Below are 18472 nucleotides of genomic sequence, written 5' to 3'. Positions count from 1 at the left end.
AGCATGGTGGTTAAGGGCACTGGACTCCCACATGACTGACCATGGTTCAAGTCCTGGACCTGGTGCCTTGCTTTCTCACTCCCCTTCTCTCTTGTCTGTCTGTCTGATCAAACTGGAAAATAATAATAAAGTTAAAGAAAATAATTCCTAAAAAATAAATAAAATTCTAACTGACCTGTGGGAAGGGAAAAAATATGGTATGTTCAGATATATTCAGCTCTAGACTTCTGTGAGGGAAAAGAGATACCCAACTTCAGTGCCCTCCAGTCATCTGGTCCTACCTAAGGTGGGGAAAAAGATGAGAGACACTGTGAAACCCCACAAAAAACTACCATCACTGACCCCACGGCTTAGCCTGCTCTTCTGCTGCTAACAACTGAATATCACACTCAGTATTTATAAAAAAAAATAAAAAATAAAAAAAATAAAAAAAAAGAGGCTTATTTAGCTCAGAGTTTTGAAGGTTTATAGTCAAGCGGACACATTTGGTAAGGGTCTTGTCAGTGGGGATCTTCTGCGGGGTCACAAGTAGCACAGGGTATCACACGGTGAGATGAAACAAGAACACAGCGTGTGTGTCTGCTCTTATAAAGGGTACCAGGAGTCACACACGGGGCCTCATCCTATCCCAAGGACCTCCTGAAGGTCTGTCCTTTGACACTTAGATCATGTTTCCAGGTCTCTACCCTCTCAACGTCATGACAATAGCTTACCAAATTTCAACAGATGAATTTCTGGGAAACACATTCAAACCACAGAACTGTCCTCTTTTTACCTAGTACATCAAGTCTGGCTTTCAGCAAAAAATTAGAAAGCATACTAAAAGGCAAAAGCATAGTTTGAACAGGTACTCTCAGATACGGCAAGAACGTTAGATTTATCAGACCAGGAATTTAAAAAAATGTGATGAATATTCTAAAAGCTCTAATGGAAAAAGTAGGCAACATGCAGGAACAGATAGATAGTGTAAGCAGAGATATGGAAATTATAAGAAAGAATTAAAAAGATGCTAGTGATCAAAACACTAACAGAGATGAAGAATGTCTGTGATTGGCCCATTAGTAGAGTGGACAGAGTTCAGGAAAAGACTCTGAGTTGGAGAACAGAGCCTCTCAAATCTAAAAAGTGAAGAAAAAAGGACTGGGAAGGAGTGAAAAAAAAAAAAGAATATTCAAGAATGTGGAACACTCAAAAGGTGTTGCATAATGGGAATACCAGTAGAATCAGAAGGGAACAGAAGTAATATATGAAGCAATTAATGACTAGGACTTTCTCCAAATTAATTTCAGACAGCAAACCAGATGATCCAGGAAGTTCAGAGAACATCAAGTAGAATAGATGCCCCCCGTCAAAAAAAAGCCCACAAACAAAACAAAACCTATACTTAGTCATATCACATTCAGACCGAAGAAAATCAAAGATAAAGAAATACAAAAAAATCTTGAAAGAAGCTGGACAGGCCCAGTTGCTGTGGTGCATAGCCAGTCCCATTGTTGGGAGGCTGGAGGCCACATGTGAGGCAGGCCTGTTCCCAAAGCAGCTTGAACATGGCAGGTGCAACAGTACATACGTGTAATCCCAGCTAGTCCCAGCTTTCTGTGTGTCTGTTTCTCTTTCACTCTCCCCCACCTCATCATCTTTCATAGAAGAAAAAACAATACAAGAAGCCAAAGAGGGAAAAAAAAAACTTTACCTATAAAAGAGCAAAAGTAAGAATTATATCCAACTTCTCCTCTGATACCACATAAGCCAAGAGTAGAGTGAAATATTTAAAGTGCTGAAAGAAAAAAAAAATCAACCTATAATTCTATTCCCTTAAAATTAATTACCCTTCAAAAGCTGAAGGAGAGGAGTGCAGTCAGCAATTCAGAATAGGAACTCCTTCCTTTCCCCATAGAAACATGGATTCAATAACAAACAGGCAAAATGCCTCTGTGAGAAATCCAGAAGCTAATTAAAAGGTTCCTGCATCCCTGGCTACCAAAATTAACCACATCAAAGCATGGTAAGAAAATGTGTGACTCCAGTCCCTCCCACCAGAACCTAATGTTCTAAATTTTAGAGAGGCTTCCCAAGGGATCATAACTGCCTAACCTGCATGAGTACTGTCAAACTGGGCACCACATTCAGGGGCTCAGAAAACAACCCTGAACCAGATATGCAGTACCACAGACAGACACTAGGTGAAGCTCTGGTACCATGGGCAGTGTGGCCGATTGCATGGGTGGTAAAAGAATTTATTAAGAGACAGAAACATAACCATGAGCAGAAGTTAACTTTATTAGAGCTCAGAGCATGGGTGTGAATGCCTGGGCAAGACCTGAGCAAGTTTGCAGGTTCACAACTTTGGTGGAGAGGGTCTTCTTTTAATGGTCTCAATCATTGGGGGGAGAGTAAGGATAAAGTCTGTAAGCTTTGGTCCAGATGGGGGTGCACGTCATTTCTCAGGAATGCAGAGCATCTATCAGGCACAGGTGGTTGCAGAAGGTGGCGCCAGAGAGTGGTACCGAACATCTCAGTTCCCAGTTGTAAATAAGCTTTTCTTATGAACTCTCCACCTTTACTACAGCACAAGAGAGAATAAAGTATCAGACAGAGACGAAGGCCAGCAACTGAGTAAAATTCGGCAAACCTCTTCAAATAGGAGGTTACACCAGAACACAAGGAGGATGATTATCCAGAAAAGGTTTGAGAGGTATTCAGAATCTATGGCTGAGCTGACTGGAAAAAGTCCTCTTTGTATGGAACCAGGCCATAAAGTCTAAGACAGTTGGATGACACTTCAAATGCCAAAAGCCCAATACACACACAAGGAATAAAAAAAGGTTTACAAGGAAATAGGGAACAACACAAGTAAATGACAAAAAGTTAAGAATGGTGGATATGCTAATTACCCTAAACAAATTACACATTGTATTCTTGTACTGTAAAGTCATATTGTACCTAACAACTATGTACAATTATCTTATGGTAATAAGAATACTTTTAAACTGAACCCAAAGAAATGGAGACATATGTATGACTTACGAGATAAAGAACTCAAAATACACAGACAACTAAATGAAATCATGAAAAGGATGCATTACACCAATGAGGATGTCGACAAAGAGAAACCATGAAGAAAAATCAAACATATTCTGGAACTGAAGAATATAGTAACTAAACTGAAAAATTCACAGACATGACTAAGAAGTATAAAAAGAACATGTGAATTTGAAAATAGAACTTTTGAAATTACTAAGACAGAGAAATGAAAAAAAAAAAAAAAGAAACAAGGAAAATTAAGAGAACCTGAAGGACTGATGGGACATTAATCATACAGAAAAATCTATGTGTCATTGAAGTATCTGAAGAATAAAGTATGGGGCAAAGAACCTATTTGGAAAAAAAAGTTTGAAAATTTCCCAAATCTAAAGAAAGAAATGGACATACAAATTCAAGAATTTTAGGACCAGGAGGTGGCATAATGGTTATGTCGCTGGACTCACACGCAGTCGACCACAGTTTGAATCCCAGACCTAGTGGCTTAAGACTCATACTGGGCATGTGTGCATGCGTGCCCATAATCCTGAGAAGAGAATGGAGAAAAGACTGCTGTGTGGCCAGTCTCCTGGGGGTAATTTCTCACTCTGTGTCTCTGTCTCTCTGGCACATGCACGCAACCTATCCCACAAATCTCTCTCAAAAAAAAAAAAAAAAAGAGTTTCAAAGAACTCCAGCCAGAGTAAATAAAAACAGACTTACAAAAAATACATCATAATTAAACTGTCAAAAATGCATATAAACATGGTGGTACACTAGTAGCATGTAGCTCTACAATGCTAAAAACCATTTATGGCAGATCAGTGTTCAGTTTCCAGGTCAACTTGTGCATGCTGGGCACACACATGCTTGTGCCTGTGATTCTCACTGGCTGGGAAGGCTGGATTGTGACATGAGGCCCTGTTAAGGATACTTGTCTCTATGTGTATGTATACGTGTGCGTATGTCTCAATAAATAAATAAACTTTCAGTAAGTGATATATCTTAACGGCAGCTAAAGAAAAGCAACTAATCACATATAAAGGAGTTCCTATTAGGTAGTCAGCAGATTTGTCATTATCAGCAGAATTGTCATCAGAAACCTTATAGGCTATAAAGGAATAATACCTTGTATTCAAGGTACCAATAGAAAAATACTGCCAATCATAAATACTATATCTGCAAAGCCATCCTTCAAAGACAAATTAAGAGCTAGCCCCGTGGCCTGGTAGTTAGGGGAGCCAGATCCCACATGGCCAGCCATGAGGTTCAAATCTCAGTCCTGACTGCTTGAAAAACATACTGGGAGAGGGTCAGCAGGTGGCATGGTGGTTAAAGGCATTGGATTCCCACACGGCCAGCTGCAGTCCATTTCCTTCTGTCTCTGCTAATAAATAAATAAATAAATAAATAAATAAAGGAACTAACTAAATAAATAATTCTTCAAAAAGATTAACTAGGCACACGTGCATGTGTGCTCCAAATCTTGAGAGCATAGAGACATGGAGAAGAAGGGACTGCAGTATGACCATGCCCAACTGTGGGGTACTATCTCCCACTCCCTCTGTCTCTCTCTGGCAAGGACAATCACTCTTTGGCAAAAAGAAAATAAAAATCATGGAAAATGGAAGTTTACTTAAAAAAATACAAAAAAAAAAAGTAATACTTTCTCAGATAAACACTGAGAAAGTTCATCACCACTATAATTGCCTAGTAAGAAATGATTAAAAAAGTCCTACAGTTGAGATGAAAAGATGATAAATAGAAACACAAAACCATATGGATAAAATATACTTTAAGATAAAAACTTTCAAAGTAGCCTACGAAGGACATTATGTAATGATAAAGTGATTAACTCATCAGGAAGATATAACAATCATAAATGCATATGCGCCTAACATTAGAACATCGAAATAAAGCACACATTGTCAGAACTAAAGGGAAAAACAGGCAGCAATGCAATAGTAGGAGACTTCAATATCCCCTTTCAGAAAGAATAGACCAACCAGAGAGAAAATCCATAAAGAGAGAACTTGAACAATACTGTCGACCAACCAGACCTAACTATACAGAATGCTCCACCCAATGATCATGGAACACATTCTTCTCAAGTACACGTGGCATGGTCTCCAAAACAGACTACATGTTAGGCCACAAACATGTCTCAACAAATTTAAGACAATTAAAGCCATGGAAGTATATTATCTGACTACAGTAGAATAAAACTTTAAATCAATAGCAGAGGTAAAAACAGGAAAAACCACAGATATGCAGAAATTAACAACATAGTCTAAAATAGAAGAGTCAAAGAAGAAATCAGGAGTATTTAGAAAATACCTGCAGACAAATGAAAATGAAAAAACATACCCAAACATATAGAGTGAAAATAGTACAAAAAGAAAAGTTTATACTGGTAAGCACTTATAGTAATATTAAAAGAAAAATGTCAAATCACAACCTACTTACCCATAAATGAGTAAAGAACAAACTAAACCCAAAGCTATAAAAATAAAGGAAATGATAGAGATTAAAGCGGAGGCAAATGAAACAGAAAAGCAATAGGAAAAAGGCAATAAAATCAAGTTGCTTAAAAAAAATTAACAAGTTCTTAATTACACTGAGAAAAATAGAAGATTCACATAACTAATATTAGAAATGAAAGAGACATGGACTGGCCAGTGGTGTGATGGTTAAGGTGACTGGCTCCCATGTGCCTGACTGTGCAGTTCAAGTCCCAAACCAGACAACTTGGTGGATTAAAACAACAAAAACAATAAAAACCCCACAAAACTAGACACATGTGCATTCATGCCCAAATCCCAGAAAGAGAAATGGAAGAGAAAGGATTATGGCATGGTCACCCCCAATAGAGGTTGCTTTCACACTCCCCTTCCCCATCTCTGCATTTCTCCAGTTAGCACAAGTGCTATCTAGCAAGTTTAAATGAAAAAAGACATATTGTCAGAGTGAATCAAAAAATAAGAGTCAACCATATGTTGTTTAAAAGAAACACATTTTAAATATAAAGACACAATGTAAAATTAAAGGGATGGACAAAGATATCATGCTAACAGTAATTTTTAAACTACATTAATTTCAGACAAAAAAAAAAAGCATCAAGAATTAGGAGAGACATAACATAATGATGAAGGGGTCATTATCCAAGAAGATGCAACAACCTTTAATGTGTATGCACCTAGTAACAGAATGTCAAAATATCTAAGTGAAAACTTGGGGCCAGCACGTGGCATAGTGCTTAACGTGCTGGATACTCCCACATGGCTGACCATGGTTCAAGTCCTGGACCTGGTGGCTTGCTTTCTCCCTTTCCCTCTGTCCGTCTCTGGTCAAATTAAAATAAATGGATGAATAAATTTTAAAAATGAATAAATAATTCTTTTAAGAAAAAGAACTAGCCATGATGACATGGTGAAGTCAGCTGGATCCCACAAGGCCAACTGCATGGTTCAAGTCCCAGACCCAGCAGGTTGAAAAACGTGTGTGCATGACCAAGATCTTGAGAAGGGAGGAGAAAGGACTGCAGTATGGCCATTCCCCCTTGGGGAGTGATTTCTTGCCTCATCTCTCTTTCTCCCCCGATCTCTCTCTTTCTCTCCAGCAAGCACATGTGTCCTATAGCAAAACTTAAAAAAAAAAAAAAAAGAAAGAAAGAAAGAAAGAAAGAAAACAAAACTGACAAAACTGCAAGGAGAAATAGATAAATTTGTTGTTACAGGTGGAAATTTCAACGACACACTATCTGACAAGGACAGATCCAAGAAGCGAAAGTCAGTAAAGACAATGGTTATACTCAATAGCACCATTATCAACTAGATAGTAATTGACATACAGACCACTTCATCCAACAAGCAACAGAACAAATTCTCAAGCTCAAAATGAACATTCACTAATAGAGACCTACATTCTAGAGCTTAAAAAACACTAAGAAATTTAAAGAAATAGAAATAAGTATAGCTATCAGACTACAATAAAATTAAATTAAAAATCAATAAAGATAGTTGCAAAATCCCTCAAATACTTGGGAGGTCAATAAATATACTTCTGAATAATAAATGGGTCAATAGAATCTCAAAAGAAATTTTAAATATTTTGAGCTAAATGAAAACACAAATGCAAATGTAACAAGATTTGAGATGTAATGAAAGGAGTCCTTAGAGAGAAATTTAAGGCATTGGATGTACATTTAAAAAACAGAAATGCCAGTCATGGTGGTGTAGCAGTAATGCAACACTCTGCAATGAGGAGGCCACATGGGTTTACATGTGTTGTAAGCCAGGCTTGCTGAGGCTGGGGTAGGATTGCAATGTAAAAACCCTGTTGAGGGAGCCTCTTTCTCTCTCTGTCTCCATCTCTCTCTGTCTACTATACTTATGAAAAACAATGACAACAACAAAAGTAAACTTAAAAAAAAGACTTTAAATCAATAATCTAAACTTTAACTTTTAGAAACTAGTAGAAAAGGTGAGTAGGTGGCATGGAGATGAAAGTGCTAGAACCCACATGGCTGACAGCATGGCTTGAGTCCCGAATTCAGTGGCTTGAAAAATCACACTGCCCAAAATCCCAAGAGAAGATTAGAGAAGGAACTACAATGTGGCCACCCTTTCACCAGGGTTAATTTCTCACCCCTCACGTTTCTGTCTGGTGTGCACACATGCACTATAGCAAAAACTAAAAAAAAAATTGGAAAAAGAGCAAATTAAATCCAAAGATAAAGGAAACAAAAATCAGAGCAGTAAGTAATACAATTAAAAATAGGAATCAATAGAGAAAATCAGTGAAACCAAAAACTGGTTCTTTGAAAGCATCGATATAATCAGTAAACTTTTAGACAGGCTAACTAGGAAAAAGAGAAGACACACGTATTAGTATCATAAATTAAAATGAGACCACCACTATTATCCTACTTAAAACAACATTAAGAAATACTGTGAGGGGAACCAGCAGTTAGCGTAATGGCTATGTCGCTGGACTCCCACGTAGTCGACCGTGGTTCGTGTCCCGGACCCGGTGGCTTAAAACTCACGCCGGGCGCGTGTGCGTGCGTGCCCAAGATCCTGAGAGGAGAATGGAGGAGAAGGGATTGCGGCGTGACCATCCCCCCTGGGGGGTGATTTCTCGCTTTCTGTCTCTATGTCTCTCTCTGTCTGTCTGGCGAGCGCACGCGCCCTACAGTGAAAATCTCTCAAAAAAAAAAAAGAAATACTGTGAGCAACTCTATGCCAAAAAATTAATAACACAGATAAAATGGATCAATTCTTACCTACAATCTGCCAGAAGTCACACAAGGAAAAATATACAATCTGAGTAGGCCTAGTTCTATTAAAGAACTTGAATCAATAATTAATAACTTTTCCAAACAGAAAGTACCAAGCCCAGATGGGTTCACTAGTGAATTCTACAAACTACTTACAGAAAAAGTGATACTAATTCTCCATAATCTCTTCCAGAAAATGGGCTCAGAGGGAATACTTTCTTTTTTAAAAAATTATTTTATTTAACTTTATTTATTTGTTTACTTATTTGTTTCAATTTGACCAGAGAGGGAGAGAGAGAGAGAGAGGAAGCTGCCAGGTCCAGGACTCGAACCATAGTCAGCCACATGGGAGTCCAGCATCCTTAACCACCAAGCCACCTGCCAGCCCTGAGGGAATACTTCCTAACTAATTCTGTGAAGCCAGTATTACCAACAGCTAGGCAGACATTATAAGAATGGAAAACAATGAACTAATATTACTCACAAACATGAATGATAAAGCCTTAAAAAAGATTGAACAAATTGAATCCCTATATAAAAAGTTAAACAACATGACTGAGATTCCCAACTTGATCTACAGATTCAATTTCAAAGAATCCACAAAAAAACTACCAAAACAGACAAATTCATCAATGTTGCAGGTTACAAGATAAATACAAAACCAACTGTGTTTCTATATGCCAGCAATGAATAATCCAAAAAGAAAATTAAGAAAGCAATTCCATTTACAATAGAATCTAAAGCTTGGAATAAAATACCTAGAAATAAATCTAAGAAAGGAGGCAAAATGATACACTGAAAACTATGTGACATGGCTGAGAGAAATGAAAGATCTAAATAAATAAAAAAGCATCCAATGTTCATGGATTAAGAGACTTACTATGTTAAGATGCCAATGTTACTGAAAGCAGTCTATTACAAATTTAACATAATCCCTATCAAAAAAAAAAGATTTTTTTTTTCCCAGAATGGAAAAGTTGATTCTTACATTAGTATGGAACAGCAAGGGGCCCTGATAGTCAAAATAGTATTGAATAAGAAAAAATTTGGAGGACTCACTATTTTCAATTTCAAAACTACTGTACAAAAGTAGAGTCACCAAAACATTGCAATAGGAGGGGCCAGCAGATGGCATAGTGGTTACATCACTGGACTCCCACATGGCTGACCGTGGCTTGAGTCCCCGATCCGGCAGCTTGAACTTACACTGGGTGCATGTACATACATGCCCAAGATCTCAGGAGGAGAATGAAGAGAATGGGAGAGAAGGAAATGCAGCATGGCCATCCCCCCGTAGAGGGTGATTTCTCGCTTTCCCTCTTGCTGTCTCTGCTCTCTCTCTCTGGCAAGCACACATACCCTAAGGCAAAAACCTCTAAAAACAAAACCAAAACAGTGTAATATAGCCTAAGGATAATCATATAAATCAAGAGAACAGACTTGAGAGTCCAGAAATAAACCTTACATCTATGGCCCATTTATTTTTGACAAGGGTGCCAAAACCCTTCAGAGAGAAAAGAGTCTCTTCAAAAAATGATATTAGGATGAATGGATTTCCACATACAAAAAGTAAAGTTAGATCCCTACTTCACAATCTATAAAAAGCTAACTCTAAATTGATCAAAGACCTAAATATGAACCAAAACCATAAACCTCTCAGAAAAATAAAAAAAAAGAAATAGTAGTAAATCTTCATGGCCTTGGAATTGGCAATGTATTTTTAAGTATGGCACTAAAAGCACAAGCAACAAAAAGAAAAGATAGATAAATTGGACTTCAAAATTAAAACCTCATACATAAAAGGATAGTATTAAGAAAGTAGGACAACTGACAGAATACAAAAAAAAAATTGCAAACCATATAGTTATTAAGGATTTAATATCTGGAATACATGAATTCTACACTGTAAAACAAAATGGCAACCAAACTAATTTTTAAAATGGTCAAAGGTCAGGAATAGTATTTCTCCAAAGGAAGTACAGAAATGGTCAATAAGTATATGAAAAGATGCTCAACCTCATTAGTCCTTAGGGACATGCAAATAAAACCATAATAAGGTACAATTTTTTTATCTGTAATATAACTATTATTAAAACAAAACAGAAAATAAAAAATGTTGACAAGACTGTGGATCCATAGTAATATGAATATTATTTTTTTAACAATTTCTTTTTTCTTGGTTTAGGAAATACAAAAATAAACACACAAAATGAAACCTAATAAAATAATTCCTAAAGCTAGTCTTCAAACTAGTCTTGTCTATAAATAAATTTCATCTGTCCCACACTGTGTAAGAACAGTATGGTATATTTTTATAAATGTCCTTGTCTATTTATTTATTTGTTTTTTCCCTATTTCTTTAACTGCTAAATTTTCTGTGTGTGTATATGTTTTAATTTAATTTTACTAATTTCTTCTGAGGGATAAGGAGAGAGACAGAGAGAGAAAGAAATGAGCATCCTCAACAAGGTCTTCATGCCACAACCCACCCCAGTCTCAGCTAGATTGGATCATGGGCACGCATGTGCATGCCTAATGTGCATAGAGAGGTCCTGGGACACAAACCCTAGACCTTTCCCATGTGGGTCTAGTTGCAGTACCACCTGGAAAAAATGTTCATTTTTAATAAAATAACACTAATTGTAAATGGTAGGCTTTTAAGATATTTTATCACTTGGAAAAATAAAAATTTGACAACACTGTCTTCTTCTCTGTCTTCCCCCTCCACTTCTCACGCTCTCTTTCTGCTAAATTAAACATAGTACACTTTATTGGTATATAAAATTGAAAAATCTGGAAAGTTATTCCAGAAGGATTTAACAAGCATGTACTTGAGCTAAAATCTTACTAAAGCATAGGCAGAGGCAATTATATTGGCTGTAATATTAGACACACAGTCCTCTCCAGCTCTGTCAATATTGGCTATGTGTCATCAGATAAAGTTCTTAGCTTTTATGACCCTTTATTTCTTCATCTATAAAAGGAAAATAATAATGGTACCTATTTCATAGGAGTATGAAATATGACAATGTGTAAAATACATTGACATATAATGGCTACCAGTGTATTTGCTATTATAAAACTAATACAATGTATTAGTTATTACAATGTATTAGTAACAAAACTTATTACAAAACTACTAGTTATTACAAAAAATACAGTGGCTTATTTTGGAAAAGAGAGTGGAATGAAGGTCAGAAGCAGCATACCATCCTGGTGCAAAGAAGCATTTTTATCCACTGGTATTGTTTGAAACTATTGTTACATAATAAAAGTATCACTTAAAGTATCACTATCAGTGGTAATTAAAAGTATCTTGGTCAAGTTTCAATGCTGTTTTTAATTCTCTACAGACCATGTACCCTTTCCTGCCTTTACCTGAGTACGAGCGAAAGATCATCTCCTACATTTACTCATTCATTATTAGTGTTAAGCAGCATAGGGAAGGGACTAAGAGGTAATATTAGAGTTGTCACCATGTATTCTTAAATACGACAATGGTTATTGCAAAAATATCCACTTACCTTTCTTGAACTTATGTACAGGGAGCTTCTTAAGTTGATCTTTACGAAGTCTGTTTCTTCTAGCTCTATGTCTGTCCTGGACAAATTTTGTTATCTAAAAACAGGTAGGAAAAAAAGAGTTAGAAAGTAAACAAGAAAATAGAGATCATTAAAATAACTTTTAAATTTCTGGATAGCTGCTGCAAACCAATGCAAACTTATTTAAATCCTAACTACACTAATACAATTACATGAATTATTTGTAACCCATAAGTTATCCTTTTTTTTTTTATTCATTGACCTTGATTATCTTTAATTTGCTGACAGAGACATTATAAATAACATAAAACTGTTTGCTTACAAAAATACAAAAAAAAATTCAGATTAGGGAAATGCACATTCCTACCTAGAAACACAACTCAGAAATAAAAAGGAATAATCAATATACTCAAAACACGCATTAATCTCAAAATAATTATGCTGAGAGAAAGACACAGAAGACACATTGTGTGTGTGTGTGTGTGTGTGTGTGTGTGAGAGAGAGAGAGAGAGAGAGGGAGAGAGAGAGAGGCATAAATAGCTGGCTATCTTATTTTATTTTTTTAAAATTTTCCAGTGGGCACATATGCTTGCTTCAGGGAAGGAGGAGAGAGAGAGAGAGGAAAAGCGAGAAAGCACACCCCTCATGGGGAATGATCACGCTACAATCCCTTCTCCTCTCTCTGTCCCTTTTGTAAGGATTCCGGGAATGTACATACACAAGCAGGGCATTTTTCAAGCCATCATGTCCAGACCTTGAACCACACAATTGGCTCTGTGGGATCCAGCTGCCTTAACTACCACACCACGGGCTAATCTGAGTACATTTTTTATGATGGCCAATATTCAACAATTTAAACAACAATAATAATGTAGTACTGGATTATAAAACAATTATAAAATAAATAATCATTAGTGTATACTAATATATTAATAAATGACCGAATAAATATATAAATGTAAGAAGAGGAAAATCTTCCTTACAGAAACATTTCAAATAATATATGTAGAAATGCTCTCCTTTGGGAGGTAGAGATTAATGCCTGCCCCTCCCTATGATTAAGGTGACCAATACTTAGTGTCTAGCTTTCAAAGAAATAGCACAAGAAAAGGGAAAAATACTAACTTTACAGAGGACAAGGTTGGCAAGCACTAATTTAACCAAGGCATAAAGGTTTACTCATCAGTGATATGATGGAGATATCTTGTACACTCTGAAATCATCTGATGAGAAGGGCACTTCACTTCTGTGACATTCTTATTTCACTGTGTCATGGTCCTCCTGCCTCAGCTTCCCGGCTGGGACTACACGCACAAGGCACCAGGATAAGCTCCTTTTTACAGTGTCTCACTATGCTGCCCAGGCAAGATTCTAATCCTCCTGCCTTAGCCTCCCCTGAGTCACTGGGATTACAGGTCCATGCCACCACACCTGACCTTTAGGTTGGACCAGGAATCAAAGCTGAGCCTTCTATGTAGTCTCAGTGTGCAGAACACAGCATCTTAGCAGTGCACACCACCAGGGCTAGGCCTGCGATTCTTTTTTTAAAAAAATCTGTAACGCTGTCTTGTAAGAAGAAAAAAAAAAAAACAGACGAAAGGACATTCTACAGATTCTACAGAATACTTGGGCAGTATTCCTCAAAATTGGCAAGATCATGAAAAATAACATCTGCTTCTGTCTTCAAATGTTCTAATATTGCACATCATGTAGCCCTCTAGAAACCTTCATTCCACATCCATAAAAGAATGAGAGTGACAAATGCAAATAATACTTTAGGATTATTGTGAAAATAATTTTGACCTTACAGATCTACTAAGAGTCCTGGGACCATACTGTGGTAACCACCAGTTTTAGAGAAACAATGGGTCATCCCTCTTGACCTTGGGCCTTCATATCTTTTTTTTTTTTTTTTAACATCTTAACATGAAAATTTTCAACGATACAAAAGAGTTGGAGGAATTTTAAAATAAAAGTCACATAACCACCCCCTAGGTTCTAGAATTAACATTTTACTATAATTTTTATCACATTTTCTAACCATCCCTCTATCTACTTATCAATGCATCTTACTTTTTTCCACTTGACTTTTTACAATGTATGTAAAAATAGTTGCAGATATATCAGTACGTTTCCTCAAATTCTTCAGCATGTATATCATTACTTGGAGTTTAGTATTTTCCAGTTCTTTTGTTTTATTTTGAGGTAAAGTTTACGTATAATGAAATTAACAAAATTGAAGCACATAGTTCAGTGGATTCAGAAGAATGTCATACATTTGTGGAACCCAAACCTCTATCAAGACACAGAACATGTGGCCCAGCTGCAGTGGTGTGGGCAGTGAGGCAGGCAGTGGGGCACTGTTCTCTGATGCTGGAGCCACATGGAAGACTATGGCTAAGATCCTAGGTTGACCTGAAATATACTAGGCATGTGTGATCACTCATGATTGTGGCTGGCTGGAAGACTAGGAGGTGAGAGAGGACTGTAGCAAGATGAGACTCTGTCAGGAATGCATGTTTCTATGTGTCTCATTCTCAAGAAGTAAAATGAATACAATTTTTTAAAAAGAAAAGAGAGAGAGGCTAGCCCCATAGCCTTCCTTCAGATTAAGGAAGCTGAATCTCACATGGCTGAATGAGGTTTGAATCCCAGTTATGTTGGATTGTAAAACAAGTCTGGTATGTGTGCAAGTGTGCCCCAAATCCCAACAGGATGGAAAAATGAAAGGATTTATGTGTGCGTGTGTGCACGTGCACGCACACACATACACACACACACACTCACAAACACAATGGCTCTCATTCCCAGAAAGGTCCCTCATACATTTTCCAGTAATCTTTCACCCCTGCTTAACTTCACAGAGGCAAACACCTGATTTCTTCTTCAAATTATTTTTGTCTTTACTAGAACTTCATATAAATGGACTCATATAATAAATACTCTTTCTGTAAGGTTTTTTGTCACTCAAAACAATGTGTTTTACACCCATCTACTACTTTTTTAATTATTAAAATTTAATTTACCTACCATGAAAATGACTATCAAGATGAGACAAATACCCACTATGATAAGGAAGGGAATTAGGTAGTATTCCAGAGGAAGACTAAACTCCGGAACCAAAATAATGTGGCCCCTAGAAGAAAACAAAAATGAATCATTAAAAAAAAGTAAGAGCTGTCATATTATGATGTTAATTAAAAACAAGGAAAAATACTTTTTAAAAAGACATGTATATCATTACAGTTTTAATTTGCATTTCCCTCATGACAAGAGACTTTGAACATTTTTTCATATATCTTGTGCCCATTCAATTGTTTTCCTTAGAGAGTTGTCTATTCAGTTTATTTGGCCATTTTTTAATTGGATTTTCTTTTAATGAGTGAGAGGCTTGAGTTCCCTTAGGGGTTATCAAGCCCTTATCTGAGAAATAATTTGCAAATATTTTCTCCCATTCTGAGGGTTGTCTTTTCACTCTAATTGCTGTTTCCTTTGATGTAAAGCAGCTTTTTAACATGATGTCATCCCACCTGTCTATTTTTTGGATTATTGCCTGTGTGTTTGGGGTCTTATTTAAGAAATGTTCGCCTGCTCCAATGTGTTCAAGAGTTTCCCTTAAGTTTTCTACCAGTGGTTTCATAGTTTGAGGCTTTACATTTAAATCTTTGATCAATTTTGAGTTGATTCTTGTCTATGGTGAGATAAAGATCCAGTTCCATTTTTTCTGCAGGTCTAGTTTCATTGTTCTAACCCCAGTTAAAATGATCAGGATCAAAAAATAAAGAACAACAAGTGCTGGCAAAGCTGTGGTGAAAAGGGAACCCTCTTAATGCTGTCGTTTGGAATGTTAGTTAGTATAACCTCTGTGGGAAACAATATGGAGGGTTCCTAAAAACTTACAAATACAACTACCATAATAACCCAGTAATTCCACTCCTTGATATTTACCCAAAGAATAGGAAGACACTCAGTATGAAAGACACTTACACATCCATGTCTACTACAGCATTATTCACAATAGTTAAGACATGGAATCAATCCAAGTGTCAAAAACTGATGACTGGGTTGAAAAAACTGTGGCACATATATACAATGGAATATTAGTCATAACAAACAATGGGACCCTATCATTTGATTCAAAGTAGAAGAATATAGAAGACTTAATGTTGAGAAAAGTAAACCAGACTTTGAAAGATACACACTGTATATCAACTCGATATGTACCTAATGTCTGTACTCAATGACAAGTTAAAAAATCCTAAGATAATAGAGAAGATAAGTGTACATATCAGAGACTGTAAATGGGGAAGCGAGTGGTAAAGAGTGGGTAGTAGAAGGTAGGAGGGACAAAGGGAAGAAATATTTAATAGACGAAAGAATGTAAAGTTCTCTATTGAAAAAAAAATAGTAAAAAAAAGACATTATCAATCTATTACACATATTTCATTTTAAAATGTAATGTCCAGTAGCTAAAGGATACTTTTTATATCTTTAAGTCTATTTTACATATTTTTCCAAATAATTTCCCTAATTAAAAGAAACTCTTAGACTACATAAAGAAAACCAACCAACCAATACTTACTATAGTCAATCCTACAGAGAGATTATCTAGTAACCTGAACAAAAGTTATATTTTATATACAAAATCAACATTAAAAAACAATGGCAGTACCTTCCTTGTGTAGCATATCACCAAAGACTCCCACCTCAATCAATTACTGTTCATCAATTCCTCCTATGACCACTCTTGTATACTCCTTTCTCTCTACCTGCTTTACATTTTCCTGTTGTACCAGATACAATGGGCATGGCCCTTGTACCCTATATTCACTTGTGAAATACAGCATGAAAAACCAGTCAAGAAAGTCTCAAGAGTTGTAGCTTTCTCTTTAATACCCATCTTCTCTATTTCCCAATGTGAAAAAAAAAACTATAGCAACATGTATGTTGTGGGGGCATGGGGCAGAGAATGCCCCATGCCTTATTCTTCCTTGTTATTAACCATTATATTAGTTCCTTTGCTATTCCTCCTAAAAAAGTTGACAGAAACCCAAAAACTAAAATGGTGATCAGAATAAGCACACTATTTGCATTCCATGAGTAAATTTGACATGGCATCAAAATCCTGCATTTAAAAACTCTTCAGTCTGGGGAGGTGGGGTTCACATAATGTTCAGTAATGACTGATCTCGTCACTGGATCCACTATGTTACTAGACTATAGTATGATGCCAGCAGTACTACTCTATGACCCATTACTGAGTGATTTTTTTATGTAGTAAAGCCAAGTACATCACAATATAAGGATTCAATGGAAAAGAGTAATTCTCAGAATCAAGGGAAATAAAAACAGGTTGACTGCTTCCTCCATATAGAGATGTGCAAGATACCATAGTGCTTAAGAAAAATAACACGAAAACAAATGATTTCCATTCCAAAGTTACTTGCAAATCTTCATGCTACTCTTTATTATCCACATCCAAGGAGCTTTATCAAGCTTCACCAAAAGCAAAAGTAATCAAAAAAGTAATACCAGGAATTTCTCCCCAATAATTTATATACTTAAAAAAAAACAACTGCTTAGACTGGGTTTTTATTTCAAGAACATTCTAGCAGAAAGACATAGTTTCTCCACTCCTATTCAATATATTACTGAAAGTCTTGGCCTATACAACCAGACAAGAGAATAAAATAAAAGGCATCTAAATTGGAAAGAAAGAAGTTATGGTCTCCCTATTTGCAAATGATATAATTATATACACAGAAAAATCTGAAGAGTCCGCTCAAAGACACTTAGAGGCAATAAACAAATTCAGTAAAGTTGCAGGGTACAAAATCAATATTTAAAAAACCTGTAGCACTGTTATTTATATACAATGAGTGAACTGAACCAAAAATGAAAAAATCAATTCCATTTTAAATAGTCAGAAGAAATAAAACACCTAGAAAATCTAACCAAAGAATTAAAAGATCTCTAATATAAAAATTACAAAAAAAACTGAGTAGAGAAATTTAAAAAGACATACACAAAATGGAAAGATATCCCTGGTTCATGGAATGAAGAATCAACACAATTAAAATGTCAGTATTAGCCACAGTACCCACAAATTCAAGGCAATTCCTCTTAGAATTCCAGCAATAGTCTTAAGAGAAATAGAAAAAGGAACCACAAAATTTGTTTGGAAACACAAAAGACACTGCATCACCAAAGCAATAGTACACAAAAAAAGTAAAACTGGAAGCATCTCACTATCTGACTTCAAATATGTCACAAAGCCTTAATAACCAAACAACATGGTACGAGCACAAAAACAGGCACAGACCAATGAAAAACAGGCACAGACTGATGAAACAGAATAGAAAATACAGGAAGAAACCCAACAACATCCAGCCAACTAATTTTTTTTTTTTTTTGGAGAGATTTTCACTGTAGGGCGTGTGCGCTCGCCAGACAGAGAGAGACATAGAGACAGAAAGCGAGAAATCACCCCCCAGGGGGGATGGTCACGCCACAATCCCTTCTCCTCCATTCTCCTCTCGGGATCTTGGGCACGCACGCACACGTGCCCGGCGTGAGTTTTAAGCCACCGGGTCCGGGACACGAACCGCGGTCGACTACGTGGGAGTCCAG

At 36.5% G+C, this 18472-nt stretch overlaps 1 protein-coding gene across 1 annotated transcript in view; it reads right to left on the bottom strand.

Moving 5' to 3' along the window:
• RNF13 (ring finger protein 13) overlaps positions 1 to 18472 on the bottom strand; it is a 126867-nt gene that overhangs the window by 20829 nt on the left and 87566 nt on the right. Inside the window, 2 exon segments of the mRNA XM_014588282.2 lie at positions 11824 to 11917; positions 14873 to 14978. Of these exon segments, the coding sequence (XP_014443768.1) occupies positions 11824 to 11917; positions 14873 to 14978 (200 nt within the window).

The sequence above is a fragment of the Tupaia chinensis genome, unplaced genomic scaffold, assembly GCF_000334495.1.
Source record: "Tupaia chinensis unplaced genomic scaffold, TupChi_1.0 Scaffold000272_1, whole genome shotgun sequence".
Lineage (NCBI taxonomy): Eukaryota > Metazoa > Chordata > Mammalia > Scandentia > Tupaiidae > Tupaia > Tupaia belangeri.
Note: the sequence above shows the minus strand (reverse complement) of the source record. Positions and strands in the feature narration are given on the sequence as shown.